Raw genomic sequence first — 22,620 nt, forward strand, 5'->3', positions numbered from 1 at the left:
CCAGCCTACGGATGTGGTAGGAGCAGCCTGGTCTGGCTGGGCCTCAGACATGTGTGTCCTGCAGGTCTAAGGACCAACACCTGGAGGAGCGGCAACTGGACCTCCAGGACGAGCTGCGGAAGCTGATGGACAAGCCAGGTACGTGTCTGTGTCCGGGAAGCCTGGCCTGAGAGCCATAGACCCGCCTGTGTGCCAACTTCCCCATTTGCCCTGCCTTGATCTATGAGAGTCTAAAGGTGACTACGGTTGTGGTGAAGCCACGAGGCTTCTGGCTTTTGTTCCTATGCTGCTTCTGACTGTGTGACCTTGGACTAATGTCCTAGCTGTTCTTCTTGTTTGACAAAGTCAGGACCCCACAGTGTGCTCTCTGCTCTGCCCCCAACAGCTAGTGTGAAGTTCAAGGGGATGACACAGGAGGGGCACTTTGAGCAATGGGGACAGCCTTCACACCACATCCTGGCTGGAGGACCCCTGCCACAGCCTTGGATAACAAAGTCATAGAGACCAGAGGCCCCATACTCAGGCTCTGGATCAGGTTCCTCCATCCAGCCACAACACATAGGCAGTGTACCTATCCTGTCCCTGATCCTGTCCCTGAGCACAGTGGGGCCCCTACTGACAGCAGGCTGTCCCCACAGAGGGTCTGAAGTCCCTCCAGGACCGCCAGCGGGAACAGGAGCTGCTGAGTCAATATGTGAACACTGTGAATGACCGCAGTGACATCGTTGACTTCCTGGATGAGGACCGGCTCCGGTGAGGGACAGGGACCCAGGGAGGACAGACTGGGGTCAGAGCTGCTCCTGGCTGGCAGGCTACTCATACTCAGTGGGACCCAGGTTGCATGGCACAAGGACTCAGGTTGGGGGAGGCTAGTCCTCGCATGGGGCTCTTTCTCACTCAGGACCCTAGTCTTCCAGGACTAGCTCTGGCCAGGACAGCTAACGAAGGAAATAGACTGTCCTTCATGATGTCCAGTGTGGCAGCCATGAGTGGCTAACAGACCATGACCTTTGGCTTGTGAAGCTGAACCGTTGAGCCTAAAATGACTTTTGAAAAATGATTTATTTACTACTCTTATACATGTGCCCGTGTTCCTACAAGAATTTATGTGCACCGCATGTGTACAAGGTCAGAAGAGGGCATCAGATCCCCTGGAACTACAGTTACAGGTGGTTGTGAGCTGACATGTGGGTTCTGGGGCTGAACCTGGGTTCTCTGAAAGAGTAGTAAGCACTCTTAACTGTTGAGCCATCTCTCCACCCCCAGCCCCTCACTAGGGATTCTAGGCAGGGGCTCTACCACTGAGTCACACCCCAGCCCCTCACTGGGGGATTCTAGGCAGGGGCTCTACCACTGAGCCACACCCCAGCACCTCTCTGGGGACTCTAGTGTTGTGCTATAGCCCCAGCACTGATGTTACTTTATTTTGAGAAGTGGTCTTACTAAGTTGCCCAGGCTGGCCTTGAACTCACTCTTTGGACCAGGTAGACTTTGAATTCCATCCTCCTGCCTCAGACTTAGCTGGGATGTTATCCAAGAAGTAGTTGGGATGAAAGGCCTACACCACCAAGCCTGGCTTAACACTTTATTTTAACCAGATATGTGTAGCTGTGTGTTTCCTGGCGGCTGCAAAGCTTCTCCATGATCCTGGATGTGACAGGAACTGGAGGCAGCTAGTGACGTCAGATCTAGTCACAAGCAGAGGGACATGAATGTCAGCATGCTTGTGCTCGGCTCTCTGGTATCCAGTGAGGCCCAATGCCCAGGGTACACAGGGTCATCCCAAAGCTGAACTTAAGCCAGACTCCATGTAACCCCAACATGGGCTTAGCTAGTGTCAGAACAGGCCATCTGCTGTCCCCAGGTCACTGCTGAGTGGCTGGGCTGGGGAGGGCAGACACTGGGGAGGGCTGGGGATGGAGGGAGGAGTGGAGTGTCTCATGGTGTGTTAGGGGTGGAGATAGCCAGGATGGGTGGGGCTGACTCCGGCATTAGTGTGGAGAGAGAGAGAGAGACAGAGACAGAGAGAGACAGAGGGAGACAGAGGGAGAGAGAGAGAGACCGAGGCAGACAAAGAAAGAGACAGAGAGACAGACAGAGAGCGGGAGAGAGAGACAGAGACAGAGAGAAAGAGTGCACACATGTTCTCTGTAGCTCCCCAGGGCCCATGTCCCTCACAGTCACCCTGTCCCCATTCCAGGGAACAAGAAGAGGACCAAATGTTGGAGAACATGATCCAGAACCTGGGTAATGATGGGTGCCCAGCAGGGGGCAGGGAGGATGGCCTTTCTGGACTGGGTGGGGCAGAGCTTCCTGTGGGAGTGGCAGCTCTGTGGAGTGGTCAGGGAAGGGAACACAGGAACCTCAGTGAGAGCTTCATGGCTCTGTCCTCCCCTCAGGCCTTCAGAGGAAGAAGTCCAAGTTCCGCTTGTCCAAGATCTGGTCCTCAAAGAGCAAAGGCGGGCAGACCTGAGCTGCCCATAACTGGCACCAGGGCCCTGGCCCTTCTCAGGAAAAGACTGGTGCTGGGACCCCAGAAGGATGCTTGGGGGTGCCGGGGCCCATGCCTCCCACTCTGAGTCCCTGTATCCTCAATAAAGACATCGACCCTCCCACATCTGCCGTGTGTGTCCCTGTGCCAGGTCGGTGCCAGGTGCTTGGGTGGACACTCATCCTCTGTTCCTTTTCTTCTCTGTTGCTGTGGTGATGTATCTGGTCGAGGCAACTGAAGGGAGAAGAGCTTGTTTGAGCCCTCAGTCCCAGGTTACCATCTGTCACTGCAGTGAAGTCATGGAGGGCAGGCCTCGGACCAGCTGATCACATGACAGCCACAGTCACCATCAGAGAGAAATGAGTATGTGCACACTTAGTGATCAGCATTCTTTTTCTGAGACAGGGATTCTCCATGCAACCTCCCTGGTTGTCCTGGAACTCACTCTGTAGACCAGGCTGGACTCGAACTCACAGAGATCCGCCTGCCTCTGCCTCCTGAGTACTGGGATTAAAGGCGTGCACCACCACCACCCAGCTCAGTTGGCTTTTCTACTTTTAGATAATTCAGGTCCCAACCCCAGAGAGTGCTGCTGCCCTCTTTCAGGCTGGGCTTTTCTACTTCAATTGAGGCAATCAAGACAATCCCCCACAGATGTGCCTCCAGACCAACCTGATCTAGGTGGGCCTTCACTGAGACTCTAGACTATGCCCAGTTGACAGGTGAAGGTAACCGTCACCCCCTCTGGATATGTTCGTTACTCTCTGTCTGTGCAGATGGACAGGAGGACAGAATGGAACACTATAATAATTGTGCCCCCATGGCCTGGGATCTGTGCCCTGGACACAGGTGGCCCTGGGGCAGAAGATGCCTAGGGTTGATGATAGGGCCCCTGAGTAGCTGCGAGGGTGTGTCTTCTCAGAGCTGGGGTGTACTCTACAGGCTTGAGAAAGACCAGTGGGGTAAGAGAGGCTTGGGGGAGTCAGGCCACGGATGGGTATGGCTGGTTCAATAGCAATGTGGCTAAGTGTGGCAGTGTGCTACCTAGTTGTATGCCAACTTGGCACAAACTAAAGTCATCTGAGAGGAGGGAACCTCAATTGGGAAAATGCTTCCATAAGATGGGGCTGCAGGCAAGCCTGTGGAACATTGTATTAATTAGTGATTGATGTGGTTTGGCCCAGCCTATTGTGGGCAGTGCCATTCGTGGGCAGGGGATCCTGGGTTCTGTAGGAAAGCAGTCTGAGAAATCCGTGGAGAGCAGGCTGGTTAGCATCCTCCTCCATGGCCTCTGCATCAGCTCCTGCCTCCAGATTCCTGCCTTGCTTGAGTTCCTGTCCTGACTTCCTTTAGTGATGGACTCTGGATGTGGATGCATAAGTCAAATAAACCCTTTCCTCCCCAAGTCGCTCTGGTCATGGTGTTTCCTCACAGTGATGATAACCCTACCTAGGACAGAAATTGGTCCTGGGAGTCGGGTATTGCTGTGGCAGACCTGACCATGTGTTCTGGGGAGAACTATGGAAGGACTTGGAATACTGAGCTAGAAAAGTGATCGAGTGTTGAGATCTCAGTGAGCTGTTTTGTGGGAGCTTGGAAGATAAGAGTATTGACAGCCGTGCCGATGGTGGAGGCCTGGCTTGTGAAGTTTCAGATGGAAGTCTGTGAGTCCCTAAGGACTCTACCAGAGTTGTTTGTCATTCTGAGTTAAGAACCCGTGGTTCTGGTTAGCGGGGGGCTGAAGATTCAGAGTGATTAACAAGAGAGCGGAACCACCGAAGTAAAACTTTTGCTTTTCGGGGATAACGGATGCTGGTTGGCTGGGGCTGAAGAATCAGCTGGGATTAAGAAGAGGCCAGCAGCATTGAGGTGAAATCTGGGAAGTGTTTCCTGAGAGCACACAGAAGCTGAGTTCCGGAGGCCACCAAGGTTGTACCTCATGCTGGCGGCTAAACTCGGACGTGTGTAAGAGTCACCCAGCTGATGCTGGTTTTGAAGACATGAAAGGGGTCATGGAGAGCAGCTGAGGTCTGGCACCAGGAGAGGCCAGAAGAGGCCATTGGTGAAGGAGCCGCCGGAGTGGCAGTGGAGAGCCCAGGATTGAGGGGTGATGGAGAAGGTTGAGACTTGGCACAGCGAGAGCCTAATAGAGGCTGTTGGTGAAAGTGCCGCCTGGTTGCAGCAGGTGACCCAGCTTTCGGATGCCAGTACCAGGGGATGGCCACCAAGAGCAGCAGCAGAGGGTGGAGTGGAACCGGCCTGAGCCTAGCAGTCAAACTGTGCGTGCTGGGCAGGGTGGAGCTGGAGAAGTGACCCAAGCCTTTTGGAGGTGCCCAGAAGATCCTGAGTGGATCCCAGATATTGGGCATTGAGTTTTTACACTGTTGGTGTTTGGTTTTACTTTGATCTGATTGTGGCTGTTGCCCGGTTCTTCCCTTTTGAAATAAGAAATAGCTAATTTTATTTTGTAGGAGCCCACAGTTGAAAGGCATTCTATTTTAATAGAGACTTTGGACTTTAAGAAAAAACCCTGTTTTTTTTTTTTTTTTTAAAGAGACTGAATTTTTAAAGCGTTTGAATTTGTAAGTTGGAAGGACTTTTTTTTTTGTCTATAAAACGGTCTTTATTGTGATGGTTACTTAATGTGTGATCTTGGGGGTGAGTAAGAGAGAAAAGGCTGTGGCTTTACAGCAGTGTGTTTGTGGCTCAAGTTGGCCAGTTGTGCTAGGAGGTAGTTTTATGGCCCGAGCTTGACCCAAGCTTAAGTTATGAGGGGAAGAAACCTCAATCAAGGAAATGCCTCCATACCATGCATGGTGATGCACACCTTTAATCCCAGCACTCAAGAGGCGGAGGCAGGCACATCTCTGAATTTGAGGCCAGTCTGTTCTACTGAGCAAGTTCCAGAACAGCCAGGGCTGCACAGAAACCATGTCCTGAACCCCCCTCCCCCAATAAAGAAAGAAAGAAAGAAAGAAAGAAAGAAAGAAAGAAAGAAAGAAAGAAAGAAAATGCCCCCATAAGACTGGACTGTAAGCAAGCCTGTAGGGTATTTTCTTAGTGATTGATTGGGGGAGGGCAACCCATTGTGGGTGGTACCATCCCTGGGCAGGTGGTCCTGGCAGGCTGAGCAAGACATGGGGAGCAAGCCAGTAAGCAGCACTCTTCCATGGCCTCTACATCAGCCCCTGTCTCCAGCTTCCTGTCCCGAGTTCCTTCAGTGATGGGCTACAATATGGAAGTGTAAGTCAAATAAACCCTGTCCTCTCTGGAGTGCTTCGGTCATGGTGTTTCATCGCAGTAACAAAAACCCTAAGCAGCGTGTCCTTGTTCATTGAGCCTTGGGCTCCACCGTCAGCTTGGAGCTCCAGGAACTTTTGTGCATTGAGGGCACAAGGCTTGGCGGGGCCTGGGCAGACCTACCTGGCCCTTGAGTTAGCCACTCCCCACCTCTCCCACCCCACCCCCTCTTAAATCATCCAGGGACCCACTGCAGTTCAGCCTCTTGATCTCCAGGGGAGGCAGACTGTCACACAGTAGGATTGACTGGGGGTGCCAGGAGCAGCTCAACTTTACAGATGGGGTGATCACTGAGGTTCAGAGAGGCTCTGCAGTTCCTGGAAGTCACACAGCAGGTCAGTCTCATATTGGAGACTGGAACCCAGAGGTGGACGGCTCTCTCAGCTCCTGGGCTGTGTCCCATGGGATGGTTCTCTAGCAGGTTATGTATGTGGAAGAGGGGCCAGATCACTGGTCCCCCACCTCTTATCTGGCTGCTCTCCATAGACCTTAGATGTCTTGGGACTGCCAGCAGTGCTTGGTAACCTATAGGATGAGGCAGAATCTGACCCAGGCCCGTATGGCATCCCTGCTATTTCCCAGGGGCCCAGTGCCTGCTGCTCCACAGGGCACGATGGCAGAGGGGGCCAGGAAGTCACCCTTGGAGCACAGGAGTTGACTGTTAAGCCCCTTCAAGAGGCAGAGCATGAAGGGCCTCTGGAACATTGTGGTGGCCTGTGGGGACAGATGGGGCTGTCTTCACCCACCACTCCCGGCTTGGAATCAAATCAACTGCAGATTCCACTTGCCACAGGCCACCAGGATAGCTCACAAGGATGAGAGGGGTCCTATGTACACTCTTTTGGAGTCAGAGCCCTGAGGGCACCAAGGTATCATAGTCAGATGCTCTTTGTTGCTTATGTATACAGCTAGTGCTTAATATATGTGCCATTTCTGTTTCCAGGCTTAACCCAGAACAGTAATATTCCTGTGTCAGTATGGAGTTGGCTATGGGAGTTCTTAGGGGAGGGCATGTGTCCTCTATGGTCATGTTCACATTGGTCTTTAGCCCTGAGGATTAGAGGATGCTGAAAGATATCCTGGGCTTTGGGGAGCAGGTGGGACTAGGGCCTGGCTCTGGGCTCCCATGACTGAGGCAGGGAGAAGTGGGGGAGCTGAAGCTGAGAGTAGGGAGTAAGACACTGTACTGTCTGGGTTTGTGTGTCAACTTGACACAAGCTGGAGTCATCAGAGAGCGAGGAGCCTCAGCTGAGAAAATGCCTCCCTGAGACCCAGCTGTAAGGCATTTTCTTGATTAGTGATCAATGGGGGAGGGCCCAGCCCATGGTGGGTGGTGCCATCCCTGGGCTGGTGGTCCTAGGTTCTATAAGAAAACAAGCTGAGTGAGCCAGGTGGAGTAAGCCAGTAAACAGCAGCACCCCTCCATGGCCTCTGCATCAGCTCCTGCCTCCCAGATCCTGCCCTCTTTGAGTTCGCTGTCCTGTGATGAACAGCGATGTGGAAGTGTGAGCCAAGTAAACCCTTTCTTCCCCAGCTTGCTTTTTTTTTTTTTTTTTGGTGTGTTGGTGTTTTGATGCAGCAATAGAAACCCTAACGTGTTGTAGGGAGCGGGGCCCCTTGTTTGTCCCGGCCGCCCCGCTAGCTTACACCCAAAATACACCCAGAATAATCACACAGAAGCTGTATTAATTAAAACACTGCCTGGCCCATTATCTCTAGCCTCTTATTGGCTAACTCTCACATATGAGTTTAACCCATCTCCATTAATGTGTATCGTCACTTGACTGTGGCTTACCGGCATGAGTCTAACCAGTGTCCGTCTCAGGCAGGAGAACCATGGTGTCTGACACACTGCCCTTCTTCCCAGCATCCTGTTCTGTTTACTTGCCTGAGTTCTGCCCTATCAAAAGGCCAAGGCGGTTTCTTTATTCAACCAATGAAAGCAATACATAGAAGAACCTCCTACACCACTAACCAAGACACATACTATGTCTGGGCACATGGGCATGACGTTTTCTTACAGGGCTTCACCTCCCTGAAGTACCTCCCACTTCCTCTCCTACTGCCAGGCTCCTGTGCCTGGGGTCTTTGCACAATGCTCTCTGGCTCACAACTGGCTCCCTACTCCCAGGCCTCTGGGTAACTCTGCCCTTCTGTTCTCATGGAAGGTCTTGAACCAGATTCAGGTGTTGCTTTGTTTCCTGATGTCTAAGGTGGATGACCTTGAGGTCAGGGGGTGTTGAGGAGTATTATTTTAAGGGGTGTTGCTTTTGTTTATGCTGCATTTGTTTAACTCTGTGAAGCTGTGATTCTTTGCCTGTCTAAAACACCTGATGGTTCTAGTAAGTTGCTGAACGGCCAATAGCGAGGTAGCAGAAAGGATAGGCGGGGCTGGCAGGCAGAGAGAATAAATAGAAATGAGGACAAAAAAGCAGACGGAGCAGCAAGAGAAATGAGGAGCAGGAGAGAACAAGGAGAGGAGGAAGTCGGGGACCAGCTACCCAGCCAGCCACGGAGTAAGAAGGAAAGTAAGACGTACAGAAATAAGAAAGATAAAAGCCCAGAGACAAAAGATAGACAGGATAATTTAAGATAAGAAGAGCTGGATAGCAGCAAGTCAAGCTAAGGCTGGACATTTATAACGTAAGAATAAGCCTCTGTGTGTGATTTATTTGGGAGCTGGATGGTGGGTCTCCCAAAAGAGTAAAAAGAGCAAAAACATTCACAACAAGGGGGGTTCATTTCTCTTCCACTGAGGACCCCATGGGTCAGTATAGTGCCTCCTGCACAGTGGGGGGGGGTCCTCTGATATTTTCTGAATAAATGAATAAATGAAGAAGACCTGTGTCTTGGACCTTCAACTGCTTTTTGAGCCTCAGCGGGCATCAATGCAGCCAGTGTCCATTGGCACAGAGACAGACACTGGTTGAGCTCTGCCCTGCACCATCTTGCTGTGGGGCCCTGGAATTGCACTTTAGAGCCAAACTGCCAAGGATGAAGGGTAAGAGAAAGTGACTCAGAGTCCCTTGAGGACTCCCCGAAAGCATCTGAGCTGGGGACCATTTCTAGAGTCCAGGCCTAAAGGACTGGGCTTGCTTAACTGTGTCCCTAGTGACTCAGTGCTGTCTTCATAGTTTCTCAGCCACAGCCGGGTGTGGACACCCCAGCATGGGAAATACACAGGGCTCACTGGGGTGTGCTTAGGAGTTCCAAGCTCTGAGACGCTCAGTGTGAAGTGGGAGGTGGACATGAATTCCATGGTCACTCTCATCTTCCTGGAGGCTTCACCCTTCCAGGACTGGGGAGGCAAGGGATGGGACTCCAGCCATGATACTTGCCAACCACATCCTTCTGGGCTCTGCGTCTTGCAGTTGCTCCTCCCATAGTGCCTGCTTTGGCTCCTGCCTGTCCCACACATTTGGAGCCCAGCCCACCTGGCCTGCCTTGGGATGTCCCTTTCCAGTTACCCACACTGTATCTCACCAGAGATCTCCGAGCAGGGGCCTGTGGCATGTGCCAGGAGTCTGTTGCTGGTCTGCTGAGCTGGCCTTTCCTCGGGCTGGGCTGCACTGAGGAAGCACAGCCCCCCCCCCCCCCCGCTTCATTCCCAGACTGGAGTTCAGGGGTTCTGCGTTAACTAATCTCTCAGGTGATTGGAGCCCTGATGGAGATGGATAGCCCGAATGCGGCCCATTAAACTTCCAATAAAGAAAATCCCCTCACCTTAGTTTGAAGCCGCTGGCACTTTATAAAACACACTGGATGTAATCCAATTGAAGGTGCAGCCCGGAGGACACCTTTATCTTATCTCAAATTGAAATTACATCATATTCTCTTCTTAAATTAAAAAGCAAGAATCTTTATGTTCACTTTCACATGGTCGTGTAAAACTTAATCAATGGTTTTCAAACATTAGACACCCAATATGGACTATTTCTAGTCTTGTTATTGATGGGGAAGAAATTTCCAGAAAGGAGTGGTGGGTTTGTAGATGGAGATGTCAAGTGCTGGGCTTGTGCCAGGTAAGATGGATGTGTTCATGTGCCATGGCAAGTTAGGGGCTGGGGGACAGTGGGACTTTGGGATGGGTGCGTTGATGTTTTAAGATTTTCCTGTGAGTAGGGACTTGCGGTACAGGCTTTTCGTTCCAGCTACTATGGAGGCCGAGGAAACACCACCAAGAGTGTAAAGCAGTGGTTCTCATCCTATGGGTTGCGACCCCATTGGGGGGCAAATGATCCTTTCACAGGGGTCGCCTAAGTCCTAAGATGTTTACATTATGATTCATAACAGTAGCAAATTACAGTTATGAAGCAGCACCAAAGATTTTATGGTAGGGGTCACCACACCATGAGAAACTGCATTAAAGGGTCACAGAAATAGGAAGGTTGAGAACCACTGGTTTAAAGCCTACCTGGGCAAGTAAGTGAAATCTTGTCTCAGAATAAAACAAAGGGTTGGTAAGATGGCCTGGTGAGCAAAGGTGCTGCCAGAAGACCTGAGCTTGATTCCCAAAGTCACATGACTGAAGCAGCAACTCCTACAGGCTGGTTTCTTCTGACTTCCAGACATGTGCCATGGCTCATGGACACACACAAACTCTCACACTAACATTAAAAAAATGTAAAAAACAAGTTGGGAGTATACGTAGTTCAGTGGTAGAGCACCCGTCTAGAATCCCCCAGTGAGGGGCTGGGGTGTGGCTCAGTGGTGGAGCCCCTGCCTAGAATCCCCCAGTGAGGGGATGGGGTGTGGTTCAGTGGTAGAGAACCTGTCTATCATGGGTGATGCCATGCATTCCAAATATAGCATCATAAAGTAAAACTTGATTTAACTTCTAGTTTCCCCAAGCCCAGTCCTGGCAGCTGAGGACACTTGGTTGTCTTTTGACATGTGACAGATGACAAGGGTCATGCAGGTTAACCACTGCTGATGGGGAAACAGAAATCTCAATGCTCAGCAGCATGCTACAATGGCCACTGGCCACAGGTGGCTGTTGAGACCTGAATCGTGGCCAGAGGAATAAAGGTGTGCAGGAGCTTTAAATATGAGGAACTGCCTCCTTTTCTCGATGTTGGGGATTGCACCCAAAGCCTCTGATACACTGGGCAGCTGTTCTAACACTAGCCCCTCACTGGGGGATTCTATGCAGGGGCTCTACCACTGAGTCACACCCCAGCCCCTCACTGGGGGACTCTAGGCAGGTGCTCTACCACTGAGCTACACCCCAGCCCCTCACTGGGGGACTCTAGGCAGGTGCTCTACCACTGAGCCACACCCAACCGTATTTGTGGGATTTTTGAAAGCATGCAGCATCTGTGCATAGTGGTTCACACCTTCAATTCCAGCACTAGGAAGCAAAGGCAGGTAGAGTACTATTTGTTCAAGAACAGCTTGGTCTATAAATTGAATTTCAGGACAGCAAAGACTACACAATGAGACCTTCTGTCTGTCTGTCTGTCTGTCTGTCTGTCTCTCTCTCTCTCTCCTTTCCTTCTTTTTTTTTTTTTTTTTTTTTTGAGACAGGGTTTCCCTGTATAACAGCCCTAGCTGTCCCGAAACTAGCCTTGTAGACCAGGCTGGCCTTGAATTCAGAGAGATTCATCTGCCTGCCTCTGCTTCTCAATTGCTGGGATTAAAGGCGTGTGCCATCACTATCATGCGTGGCTTTGTTTTTAAGATAGGGCTTCACTACGGAACACAGGCTGGCTCCAAAGCCATGATTCTCCTGCCTCAGTCTCCCTGGTGCTAAGATAATAAATCTGTGCCATGCTCAACTGCAAAGGGTTTATCTATAACTGCTGGCTAGTACAAATTCAATTGGGAACAAGAAGAGACCCCTAAGGTCCAGTCATCAAGGATTGAACTGCGTGCAGTCTGGGGACTCCGGGGCACTATGAGGGAATCTTGGGGGCTCCTGAGAAGGAGTAGGATGTCAAGTGCACTGGTGAGCGAGGCCCCCCGCTGCTGCAAAGATCCTGGGACACACAGTGGCCAGCTTGTCAATACTGATGGGGTAGGGGTCATAGGAGCAGCTAAAGGAGCGCCCCAGCTCAGTCTAGATAGTGTCTGAGTTACCATGTCAACTCACACCAGTCCTGGCTGCATTGTGGAGGGAACAGGACCCTCAGCAGGAAAGGAAACCTGATGGCGTCAATCAAATGACCCCAATACCCGCCTACATAGCCTGCTCTCTTCTCATTGGTCAGAGTTTAGTCACATGGCTCTGCCTTACTCTACTTGGTGAGGGTGATCCCCTCATGGCCCTTACTGCAGGGCCGGATAGCTTGGTTCTAGAAGAAGACAGAGTATAGATATGGGGGGATAGACATGTGCCCCATGGCTGAAAAAAATGAAAGTATTCTTTGGGTGTTTAAAATAGCAAAAACCCATTTTTCAAAATGGAGAGTTTTAGAAGCCCGAAGTCTGAGATGTAGGAGTCAAGGCGCGGTGCTCTGGGAAGGCTGGGAGAGATTTTACTTCACTCAGTGTGGGGTGGCTGTCAGAATTCTTGGCTGTGGACTTACCTCCCTAGTTTTCTTTCCATTTCTCCTTCGGGGCATCCTTCCCTGCACTTGTGTGCCCAAGTTGCCCTCTCGTGTGAATGCCAGCCACAGGCCTGGGGTCTGTGACACCTAGGACAGCCTCTGCCAGCCAGCCTTGCTGTTAGGAGTGGAATGGGAAGTGTCCCCCTGAGGCTCCTGGTTTAGCACCTGGTGTCCAGCAGGCGGCACTATTTCGAAGGCCCTGGAGCTTTTAGGAGTTGGAGCCTCACTACAGAAAATATATAGTGCATCCCAGCACTCGGGAGGCAGAGGCAGGAGGATCTCTGTGAGTTCGAGACAAGCCTTGTCTACAAGAGCTAGTTCCAGGACAGGCTCCAAAGCCACAGAGAAACCCTGTCTCGAAAAACAAACAAACAAAATAGATCACTGGGGGCTGGTTTTGGAAATTATACCCACCTCTTCTTCCTGCTCCAATATTCCTTCCACTGTGGTAGATAGGAACCTCTGAAACCATGAGCCCAAATGCATCCTTCCCCTTCTGTATGGTGTTTTGGTCACAGGGACACAGCAGCATAAAGTTACATTTGCAGAAGACTATTTCCAAGGAAGAGCTTTGGGGCACTCCCTGTCCCTCGGATGGGATTGCAGCAACCCCCCGCCTAAACCTACATTGGTTTTCACCAAGGCTGGGGAAACTGTAGGGAATATTCCCTCACTGGTCTGCATTAGCTGCCTCCTGTGGCTTTGGAAAAGGCAGAGGGAGCAGGAGAGGGAAGAGAAGGGAAACGAGAGCTGGTCCATGGCAGCCACTCTGAGCACTAGAGGAATTACGATCTAGCAGATGAGTACACTGTTTGAACCAACACCTGTGCTGGCAAAGGCTCGGTGAGTTGGTGCAAACACTGATGCCAATGGAGGTTGGCACTCAGAGGCTTAAAAGGAAGGAGCCTGGAGGATCTAGTTCTTTCTGAAAACCTCCTGTTACCTTAGCTGGAGACCACCCGGGATGTGGAATGCTTTGGTGGGATGTGGGACTCAAGGAGCCTCAGCAGCCAGATTGGTACGCTGAGGACTAAGAGAGCCGCTAAGCAGAGACTGGCGGGGCAGAAACAGGGACCGCTCTTAGTGGATACCCTCCTCGTGTCCCTGCGCCATGGATGAGATAATCTGGGGCTTTCTGCCCAACGGACTTCTGGCTTGGAGAGGAAATGAACCCAGAACTCTTTGAGGTACCTGACAGGAGATTTCTAATGGCCTGCCTAGGCTTCAGCTGGATCCAACCACCTTGTGCCATCCTTGGTCGTCAGACTGAGATCCCCAGAGATGGAGCCCTGACTCTGGCCGCAAAATCCCATGGCCCCTTGGGGCTTTTTCTGGGTTCCCCACTGCACTGTCCAGGAGTCGTTCAGGTCCACACTACCATGAATCAGGGAGGCTGCAGTTTGGGGGGCACGTTGGCCATCCTCATCCTCATCCTCATGCTTTCTGGGACAGAGTGGCTAGCCTCAACCTCTCCTCTCCTCTCCCATCCCCTCCCCTCCCCTCTCCTCCCCTCCTCTCCTCTCCTCCCCTCCCTTCCCCTCCCTTCCCCTGTCCTCCTCTTCCTCCTCCTCCTCCTCCTTCTTCCTCTCTCTCTCTCATTCTGGCTTCTGGAAGGATTAGGAGGGCTCAGGAAGTTCTACCTCTTATCTGACCAGTACAAGAGACTGAGGTGTCGCTGCTAGGGGTCACTCCATCCCTTTTAGACTTGAATGCTGGCCTGTGGTGAAGCAGAGGTGGGGGATAAGGGGTGGGGGTGTTTCCTACCTCTCAACTTTCTCTAATAACCTTTATGTACCCCCCCCCAGTGGGTGAGCTATCAGACAGGGAACCTGTACTGTGAAGGGAAGGGGGCAGTACCAGCTTTGCCCTGAGGCCTCCCCGGACTTGGCAAGGCTCCAGGTAACAGCCAGGTAGCTGGCTGTGCGCTCCCTCCCCTGGAAGTGTGTGTGTGTGGGGTCCCAGGGGAGGCCCTCCGCATCACATGACCCCATCAGCTGATGGAACAGGATGACTCAGCCGGCAGCTGTCGGCCCCCTAGAAATAATGACAGAAACAATTAGCAACTCAAGCAGTAGCCTTTCCTTAATTATCTCCTCCGAGTTTAATTAACTAGCTAAATTATCAGCAGTAATGTAGGCATTAATTATGTCAAATTACAGCGTAAAACTCACAAAGTGTGGAAAACGTCAACTCAGCTAGCCTCACCTGCCAAGCGCAGTGGTGGGTGCCCTGTACCTGTGTGCTGCAACTGGGGGCTGCCGAGCAGGGGCCCTGCCAGTGTCCTGGGGGCCTGGGCGAGGGGTTCAAGCCCTGGGAACAGGGCAGCCAGGTCCTTGAGAGCTCATGGGGCTGAGACAAAGTCTTGGCTCGGGCAAGAGGGAGGGAGAGTACCCTGCTCCTTGGCCAGATGGCCAGGATATTGAATTATTAAATTATGAATATTAACACAAACCAGACACAAAAGAGGTAATAATTTTGGTGCCTTAAAGAAATAATTAACGTAATTTTGATAAATTACATGATAAAGGGATCTCAGAATGGAAGGAGATTTATCTTAATTAATATCTTGGACTGGTTTTGGAAGGTAAATGGCTCCTGTGGGGACAGGGCAGGTGAGGCCAGGTGGCGATCTGGCCCAGCCTGGGACACGTTTCCTGCTGTCTCAGAGTTGCTGGAGGGAAGAGACGGGACCTCAGTTGGGCAAGATTCATGGGAACATCTCAGCTCTGTGCCTTAGTTTCCCTTTTTTGAATCTGGCCAGCTTTTCCAATGCCTTTAGCTCTGACTCTCTTAGCTATTTAAGATCATAAGATTATAGTATATTCTGGCTTCTAGCAGACTCAGTAAGTTCTACCTCTCGTCTAACCACTACAAACAGTCCAAGCATTCCTGTCAGGGGCGGTCTGGCTTTGGTCAGCTTCTCCCTGTGAATGTTCCGGTTGTGCCCTGGATTATCTGGTTGTGGCAGCAGGGTTGCCGGTAAATAATTTATTACTTCATCCCTGAAGGACCTAGGCTAGGACTTCTCCCTTCCAGGCCTCAGTTTCCCTCAAGTGCAGTGAGCTTGGGTTGCTCAACTTTAAAGACTGCTGGCTGCCCCTTCCCCCACCTCTCCATAGGTGCCAGCCAGTCCTCTGGGGACATTCTCAATCATAGGCACCTCCAAAATTGGTGGGCCAGACTCCTGCAGTGGGGTTCCCTGAGTTTCCCAGTCCTGGTTAAAGTCCCCTGTCTTGGTGTTCTACTGCTGTGAAGAGACACCATGACCACGGCGACTCTTATAAAGGAAAGCATTTCATTGGGGCTGGCTTACAGTTCAGAGGTCTAGTCCATTATTGTCATGGTGGGAACTAAGGTGGCAACGCGGGCAGATATAGAGCTGGAGAGGTAGCTGAGAGTTTTACATCCAGATCTACAGGCAGCAGGAAGAGAGTGACACCGGGCCTGGCTTGAGCATCAGAAACCTCAAAACCCACCCCCAGTGACATACTTCCTCCAAGAATGCCACACCTCCTAATAGTGCGACTCCCTGGTGACAAAACATTCAAACATATGAGTCTATGGGGGCCATTCCTATTTCAAACCACCACACCCTCTATTCTAGAAGCCTGGCTTCCTGTGACCTGGGACCATGAGTGTCTAACTGGGGAACTTGCTACCTGGAGGCCCAAAGGCTCTCCTCTCCTTCCCTTGACCCAGCAGCACCGGTTCCTATCGGCCAGCAGCCTCCTGCCCCTGGGCCTTTGCTGGTTGTGTTGCTTGGAGCTGTCATTCAGTTCCCCTGCCACACTGGCTGTCAGTTTCCCAGTGGCCCTGTCTGGCTCCACCCTGGAGTCCTGTCCCTTCTCCTCTTGTTTGCCTCCCCTCGGTTCTCCTTGACATCTGGCTATTTGTAGTCACCAGCCTTCCCCAGAACATGAGTCCCAGGAACACAGAGGGGCCATCCCCTCTCCCTGCTACTGTGTTTTGGTGCCTGGTACTCAGTAGGTCTCAGCCAACTCATGGATTAACATGGTAGATGTTTTCCTTGGTCCTAGACTGGTGGATATGCCACAGCACCTGGTCCCTGGGCTCAGCAAGCCATGTCTCAGCAGCCACACATGTGTATGTCCTGCCGTCATGCACTCTGTGGCAAAGGGCCTGTTACTTACGTGTATTCCAGTGCATTTTCTGTGGCAGACACAGGACACCCATGGGGCATGTCACACATTTGCCACACCACATATACCTGTGTGTCACAAGCTACATGTTCTTGTGTGTGTGCTTTATGAGCAAAAACATATTAATGTGTGTGTGTGTGTGTGCTCTTTCAAGAGATGCTGAGAGCTAGCTATGTTGTTCCTGAGGCTCTGGGCAAGTCCCATTCTTCTTGCTGGGCCATAATATCCCTGCCTCAGGGTCTCTGTCCTGGACAAGCAGGAGTGGCAATGTCCCTGGTCCCCACCACAAACCTGGGCTTGGGATAATATGTCAGCACCATGAGAGGAGGAAGCTGACGCTTGGGCTATGTGGGGCCTCTAGGGTCACACGGAGCAGGAGGAGGAGGGATGAAGGCTTCTGTGGCTAGCATGTGGCCTGTTGGAGTTGACAGGACAGCTTTGCACGGCAAATACAGGAAGATGCCCAGAGAACCAAGGCTACTTGACAAGATCCAGGCCAGTGAGAGCCCCCGTCTCGAAACACAAGGTGGACAGCTCCCGAGGAATGACACCTAGGACTGGTCTCGGGACCACTCACTCATGCATACATGCAGTTCTCTGGGTTTAAAAGTTTCAACCTGCTCAGAAGCAAGCAGGCCAGGGTCACAGGGCCCCATGTTTCTCTTCAGTCTGGTACCTTTCAACCTCCATTCTTCATGTTCATAATCCATCCTGCTCTGACATCATGAGAAGCCTGGCCAATCTGTAAAGCCACTTCCTATGGCTCCACCCCCTGTGACATCACCAGAAACAGGCCAATCCTGGGGCCTGGTATCTATAGCTCCACCCTCTGTGCTATTCCCACCCCCCAGAGCCTGGCCATGAAGTCATCAGGCCCCCTGCTGGAACGTCTAAGGAGGCCCCTGTTTGATTAAAAGAAAAAAAAAGTTCTCCACAGCCTGAATGTAATGTTGCACCATCCACAGAGTCTCTGGCTCCTCAGAGTGGGGAAGACTGAAGAGAATTGGGTGAGACACGTGGCTCCCTAAGGTGCTGGAGGACAGTGGTGGAGAGCTGCCAGGGGGCAGCAAGAGATGGAGGGCGTGCCTCTGGATGGACTTTGGGAGAAGGAGGGCCCCAACACCCTTCTTTGTGAGGTCCGTGCTTGGAGGCCTGAAGTTAAAGGTCCATAAAGCTGCAGACCGTTGTCCTGGTCCAAGAGGTGCCTTTTTGGACCTCTGGGACCCTCCAAAAGCCCAACAATAGTCTCTTCCTACCTTCTGCCTTAATCTTTCCACCTACGTGATGGGGCTCAGTAAGAGCGGAACCCTTTTTCACTAGCAAACAAGGATCATGAGTGCAGCCACACAACACCCTTCAATGATTCTATGTCATTATCTTCTCACCCAGATGTCGATCATCAATCCATGAACTCATCCCTCCATCCATGTACCCATCCATCCATGTACCCATCCATCCATGTACCCATCCATCCATGTACCCATCCATCCATCTATCCACCCATTCACCTACCCATCCATGAATCCATCCCTCCATCCATGTACCCATCCATCCATGTACCCATCCATCCCATCCGTGAACCCATCCATCCATCCACCCATTCACTTACCCATCCATGCATCCATTCACCCATTCACCCACTCACCATCCATCCATCCATCCACCCACCTGCCCATTTACTTACCCATCTATCCACCTATCCTTCCTTCCTTCCTTCCTTCCTTCCTTCCTTCCTTCCTTCCTTCTATCCATCCACACACCCATTCACCCATCCATCTGTCCGCCCATCCATCCATCCATCCACTCATCCATCTTGTCTACATCTATCATGTATTACCTATCCATCCACCTATCCAACCACCATCCATTCATCCATCATCCATCCATTATCCATTCATCCACTCACTTGCTCATCTTCCCACGATCCATCCACTCACCCACCCACTACCTACACATCTACCAACCAGTCGATCCATCAGTATTCATCCCTCCACTAATATCATTCACGGGTTCTCCATCCTCCATGCCTCCTCTCTCCCCCACCTCCCTATACCCTCATCAGCAGCTGTGTATGGGTCAACTGGCATCTGAACACACAAGTGCAGGTGTGTGACTGAGCTCAACCAGGAAACACACTTTCAGCTAGCAGGTAAGGTGGCAAGTGTGAGCCCACACATCCCCTGTGTGTGTATGGACAGCACCAGGCAAATGCTCACAGCCTGAAGGGACATCATGCGCAGTGGGAACAGAGCTGACCACACTCATCCGGAGCTGGAGAGGAGCGGGCCCCATCCCCTGATCCTGCTGTGACCTTCCGTGGTGCTGGGGTGTGACTGGTGTTGATGAGCTGTGGCCCATCTGCCGCAATGTGTGCAGCTTGCTGAGATCTTTGGGGTGCACAGGGCTCTCCCAGATTCATTTCAGCCTCAGCTGTTGGCTAACAAGTGCACCGAGGAGTCCAGCCAAACTGCTCCCCTCAGGGGTAGCACAGTCAAGTGTTAAGCTTCTGTGGGGTGTGTGCTCCACCCCTCAGAGTATGACCAGGCCCTGGACTTGAGGATGAGGTGTGGCTGAGCCATGTCTAAAATCCCTGCCTCTGTTTTCCTGTCTTTAAAATGGGTCTGTGAAGGCTGCTTATGAGGATGGAGTGGTACACCAGGATGAACACCGTGCCCGCACTGTGGGCCTCTGAGGCTTCGCTGGGAACAGGCCCAGAGGTTACCCCTTCCACTGCCCTGCCCCCAGGCCTAGATTTTTCCAATAAAAACCAAGGCTCAGAGAGGTTAAGCCACTTGCCAAAGCTCACAGAGTCTGTTGGTGGCACTGCCTGGGTGTGAAGGGAGCCGTGTGTAACAGGGTCCTGAGATGATACGGTGCACAATGAACGGGAGAGTCATGACAGCAGAGACCGGGGTGGAGCAGAGGTGTGGGGGGATGCCTTCCAAGGTCATGCTGCTCAGACACAGCGTCAAGCCAGGTCCCCACACGACCCCCCCCCCACCAGGTGCAACCAGAGTTCAGTCTTGCCACAGTTCTTGGCATTGCTCTCAACACCAGCAGGCTCTGCCTGGATCCAGCTGGGTTGGCACCCGGACCAGCACCATCTGTCCCTTACCTCCATCTGAGAAGCCCCCCTCCCGTGAGGCCAGTGGGGTGTAGGAGGGCCGTGGGCAGCAGTAGATGGAAACACTAGACTTCCTGCCAGTGACAGCCATAGACTCGGGGGGACCCCAGGAGGGACAGGGCCACCTCAAGCTCAGCCCTGCCCCAGCTTGGTACTATAGAGACTTCTGCTAACACATCCAAGGTGTGGGGAGGATTTGAGAAAACAGACATTGTGGCCTCTGTCCCATACATGGTGCAGGCAGGGAAACTGTGGCACGCATGTCTCGAACTATTGGAATGCTACTCGGCGAGGCTGAAACCATAACGTCACGGACCATCAACTGCATTTGCTCCTTTAGCCTCCTAATGCTGAGGTTCTTACCACCCTCTCCTAAGTGCCCAGACTTGGAAGGTTCTTTGTACAGCTCAGGATCTTGGGTGTTGAGACCTGTTTGTACTACTTCCTGGATACTGATACAGGGTATGAGGCTGGCATGGGTATAGCACTACAAATAATTTTCCTTAACTGGTGGGCGGCTGGTAAGATTCTGCAGCTGGGTAAACGGTGAACCCGTTTGGTTGCTTTCAACTGAGGTCATCTTAAGCTACCTTTTTCTCGCCTCAGTTTCTTCGTCAGCAAAATGGAGTCAAGGAATGAATGGCTCAGTGACACGCTTAGCCTTAGGGTGGTCCCATGATGGGCCCCTAAATCCAGTCAGCACAGCACCGCCGAGAGTGGCCGGCAGGTGGCGCTGCGGCGTTTCTAAGAGCGCTGGCCTCTGCGGGGTGGTGGCCCTGCCGACGACGTCCCAGAGGCTGTGTAAGAGGCAAGCTTCCCTAAGCCACCAGCCCGCAGATGCCTGCACGACGGTCCAGGGGCACCTGACTGAGCCACCCTGAGGACGTCCTGCAGGCTGTTGTGGCCCAGGCCTGGCATGTCTCCTCTGGGGCCGAGCTGGTGCCCTGGGCTCCAGGAGGCCTTAGGAGAGAGGCCTGGCAGGAGGGCACTGGCTGGCTTGTCTACAGATGAGGCCCATAGGGCAGTAACATCGCTGGCTCAAGCGGTGACTTCAGGAAGTACCCGATGCCATTATGTCCAGTAACTAAGTCGGAGGGGTGGGCGCTTGCCTATGTATGTGTATACTGGACAGTTGCTGGCCTCAGACAGAAGGACTCTGGATCTTGGTCCTTCTTCGTCCCTCTGGGGATACTCAGACAGAAGGACTCTGGATCTTGGTCCTTCTTCGTCCCTCTGGGGATAAGTGATTTCTTAAGGGTGAAGGGTGGGGCCTGGAGGGCCAGGGAAGAGCCCAGAACTGCACTGTTGCACCTAGGGAGGCGAGCATCCCTCGGCCTCATTGTTTCTACCTGTCCACTAGGGTGGCAGATTACCTTGGCTTTCCCCCGAGGACAAACGGCAGGCTCTGTCGCTGTGTTATTTCCTGACTGGACTGAGCCTAGCCATGTCCTCCTTAGTCACAGGCAGGCTCCACACAACCCCACCAAAGGGAGGACCCTCCCACAACAGAGGACAGCCCCGCCTACCGCAAGGATAGCCCGCCCACTGAGCAGGATAGCCCGGCCCAGTACTCTGAGAAAGCCTGGATGTGTAAGGCCCACAAGCACTGGCCCAGACTTGCAGAAAGTGCCCCCAGAGCATACCCCAAGTGCACGGAGGGGACGCGGGCCGAGAAAAGAGCCGCGTGTGCGCACAGCAGCCGGGTGTGTGCAGGGGACTGTTGGAGCGCCCGGCTCCGCAGCGAAGCTCCTTAATTAGATTCTGGGAACCAGACACACAAACAAAAGATATTAATATCAAGCGGCGCCGCATCAATCGCAGTTTACACAGATCAGAGAGTGGTTTGGGCGCAAAGAGGTTGTAGCGTGACAGGGTTGTTACTTTACAAGTTGGGGGTGGAGAACGCGTGGCAGGCCTGAGACTGCAGCTACTCCGAGAAGGTTTCCATGGCTGGAGATGAGACTGAGGAGGAGGAGGATCGTGCAAGACTATGACAGGGCCTGGCTGCCACAGAGGCCTGTGCAGCTCAGGAAAGGGTTATACATCTAATCAATTCACAGTAACTGCGGTAAAGTCCTAACCCTAATAACCAGTGAATGTGATCTTATTTTCAATGTATTTTATTTTATTTTATTTATTTTTGAGATAGGACCGCATGCACCCCAGGCTGGCCTCAAACTGACTATGAAGTCAAGGATGACCTTGAACTCCTGATCTTCCTGCCTTCCCCTCTTGAATGCTGGGGTTGCAGTGTGCGTCACCATGCCCGGTTTATACCACGCTGAGCATGGAGCCCAGGGCTCCAGGTATGTGAGGCAAGAGCTCTATTATCTGAGACTTGATCTGTGTAGTCCAGGCTGGCATGGAGCTCCTGATCCCTATGCTTCCCAAGTGCTGGGACGACAGGCCCGTGGCACCATATCTGGCTTCAATGTTTAGAAAGAAAGCAATATAGCTACATAGTACACACAAAGAACTTTAAGACAGTATAAAAGAGATTAATTCAGGATGTGATGGCACACATCTTTAATCCCAGCACTCCTAACAGAGGTAGAGGCAGGAGGATCTCTGTGAGTACAAAACTGGCTTGGTTTACATAGAAAGTTCCAGGCCAGCCAAGGCTCCATAGTGAGACCCTGTCTCAAAAATGAGGGCAGGGGTTAAACTGAAACATATATTTCCTTCTCGTCAGTCTGGGGGGCTGTGGGTGCTAAGCGGGGAGGGGCATGTGGTGGCACAAGGCCTGGGGGTCCCCCCTCAAGAGTCTCCCCACAGTGACTGCAGAGCGCCTGGCTCTGCACAAGCCTGCAGCAGAAGGACTCTTGCTATGCCCCGCCTCAGGGGACTCCCCATAGGTCCACTACAAGCTACCACCCCAGACTGGAAGTCTTTAGGCATTTGCTGTCCTCTAGTGTTGGCAGGCTTCAAACACGAACTTGAGGGCATGGGTGGGGAAAGTGCCCCCCCCCCCGGCGTGCGCCCAACAAAGTTGCCAGG

General features: G+C 52.2%; 1 protein-coding gene across 4 annotated transcripts in view; it reads left to right on the forward strand.

The window, feature by feature from the left end:
- Micall2 (MICAL like 2) overlaps positions 1 to 3,896 on the forward strand; it is a 28,731-nt gene extending 24,835 nt beyond the window's left edge. For all 4 annotated transcript variants that reach the window (XM_050163131.1, XM_050163133.1, XM_050163135.1 and 1 more), the window contains 4 exons: positions 65 to 138; positions 639 to 753; positions 2,201 to 2,247; positions 2,400 to 3,896. In XM_050163131.1, coding sequence (XP_050019088.1) covers positions 65 to 138; positions 639 to 753; positions 2,201 to 2,247; positions 2,400 to 2,473 — 310 coding nt within the window. In that variant the 3' untranslated portion in view covers positions 2,474 to 3,896. The remainder of the gene's footprint in view (positions 1 to 64; positions 139 to 638; positions 754 to 2,200; positions 2,248 to 2,399) is intronic.
- Positions 3,897 to 22,620: the final 18,724 nt, after the last annotated feature.

The sequence above is a fragment of the Alexandromys fortis genome, unplaced genomic scaffold (assembly GCF_014885135.2).
Source record: "Alexandromys fortis isolate MF-2015 unplaced genomic scaffold, M_Fortis_MF-2015_v1.1 scaffold_144, whole genome shotgun sequence".
In the NCBI taxonomy this organism is placed as follows: domain Eukaryota; kingdom Metazoa; phylum Chordata; class Mammalia; order Rodentia; family Cricetidae; genus Alexandromys; species Alexandromys fortis.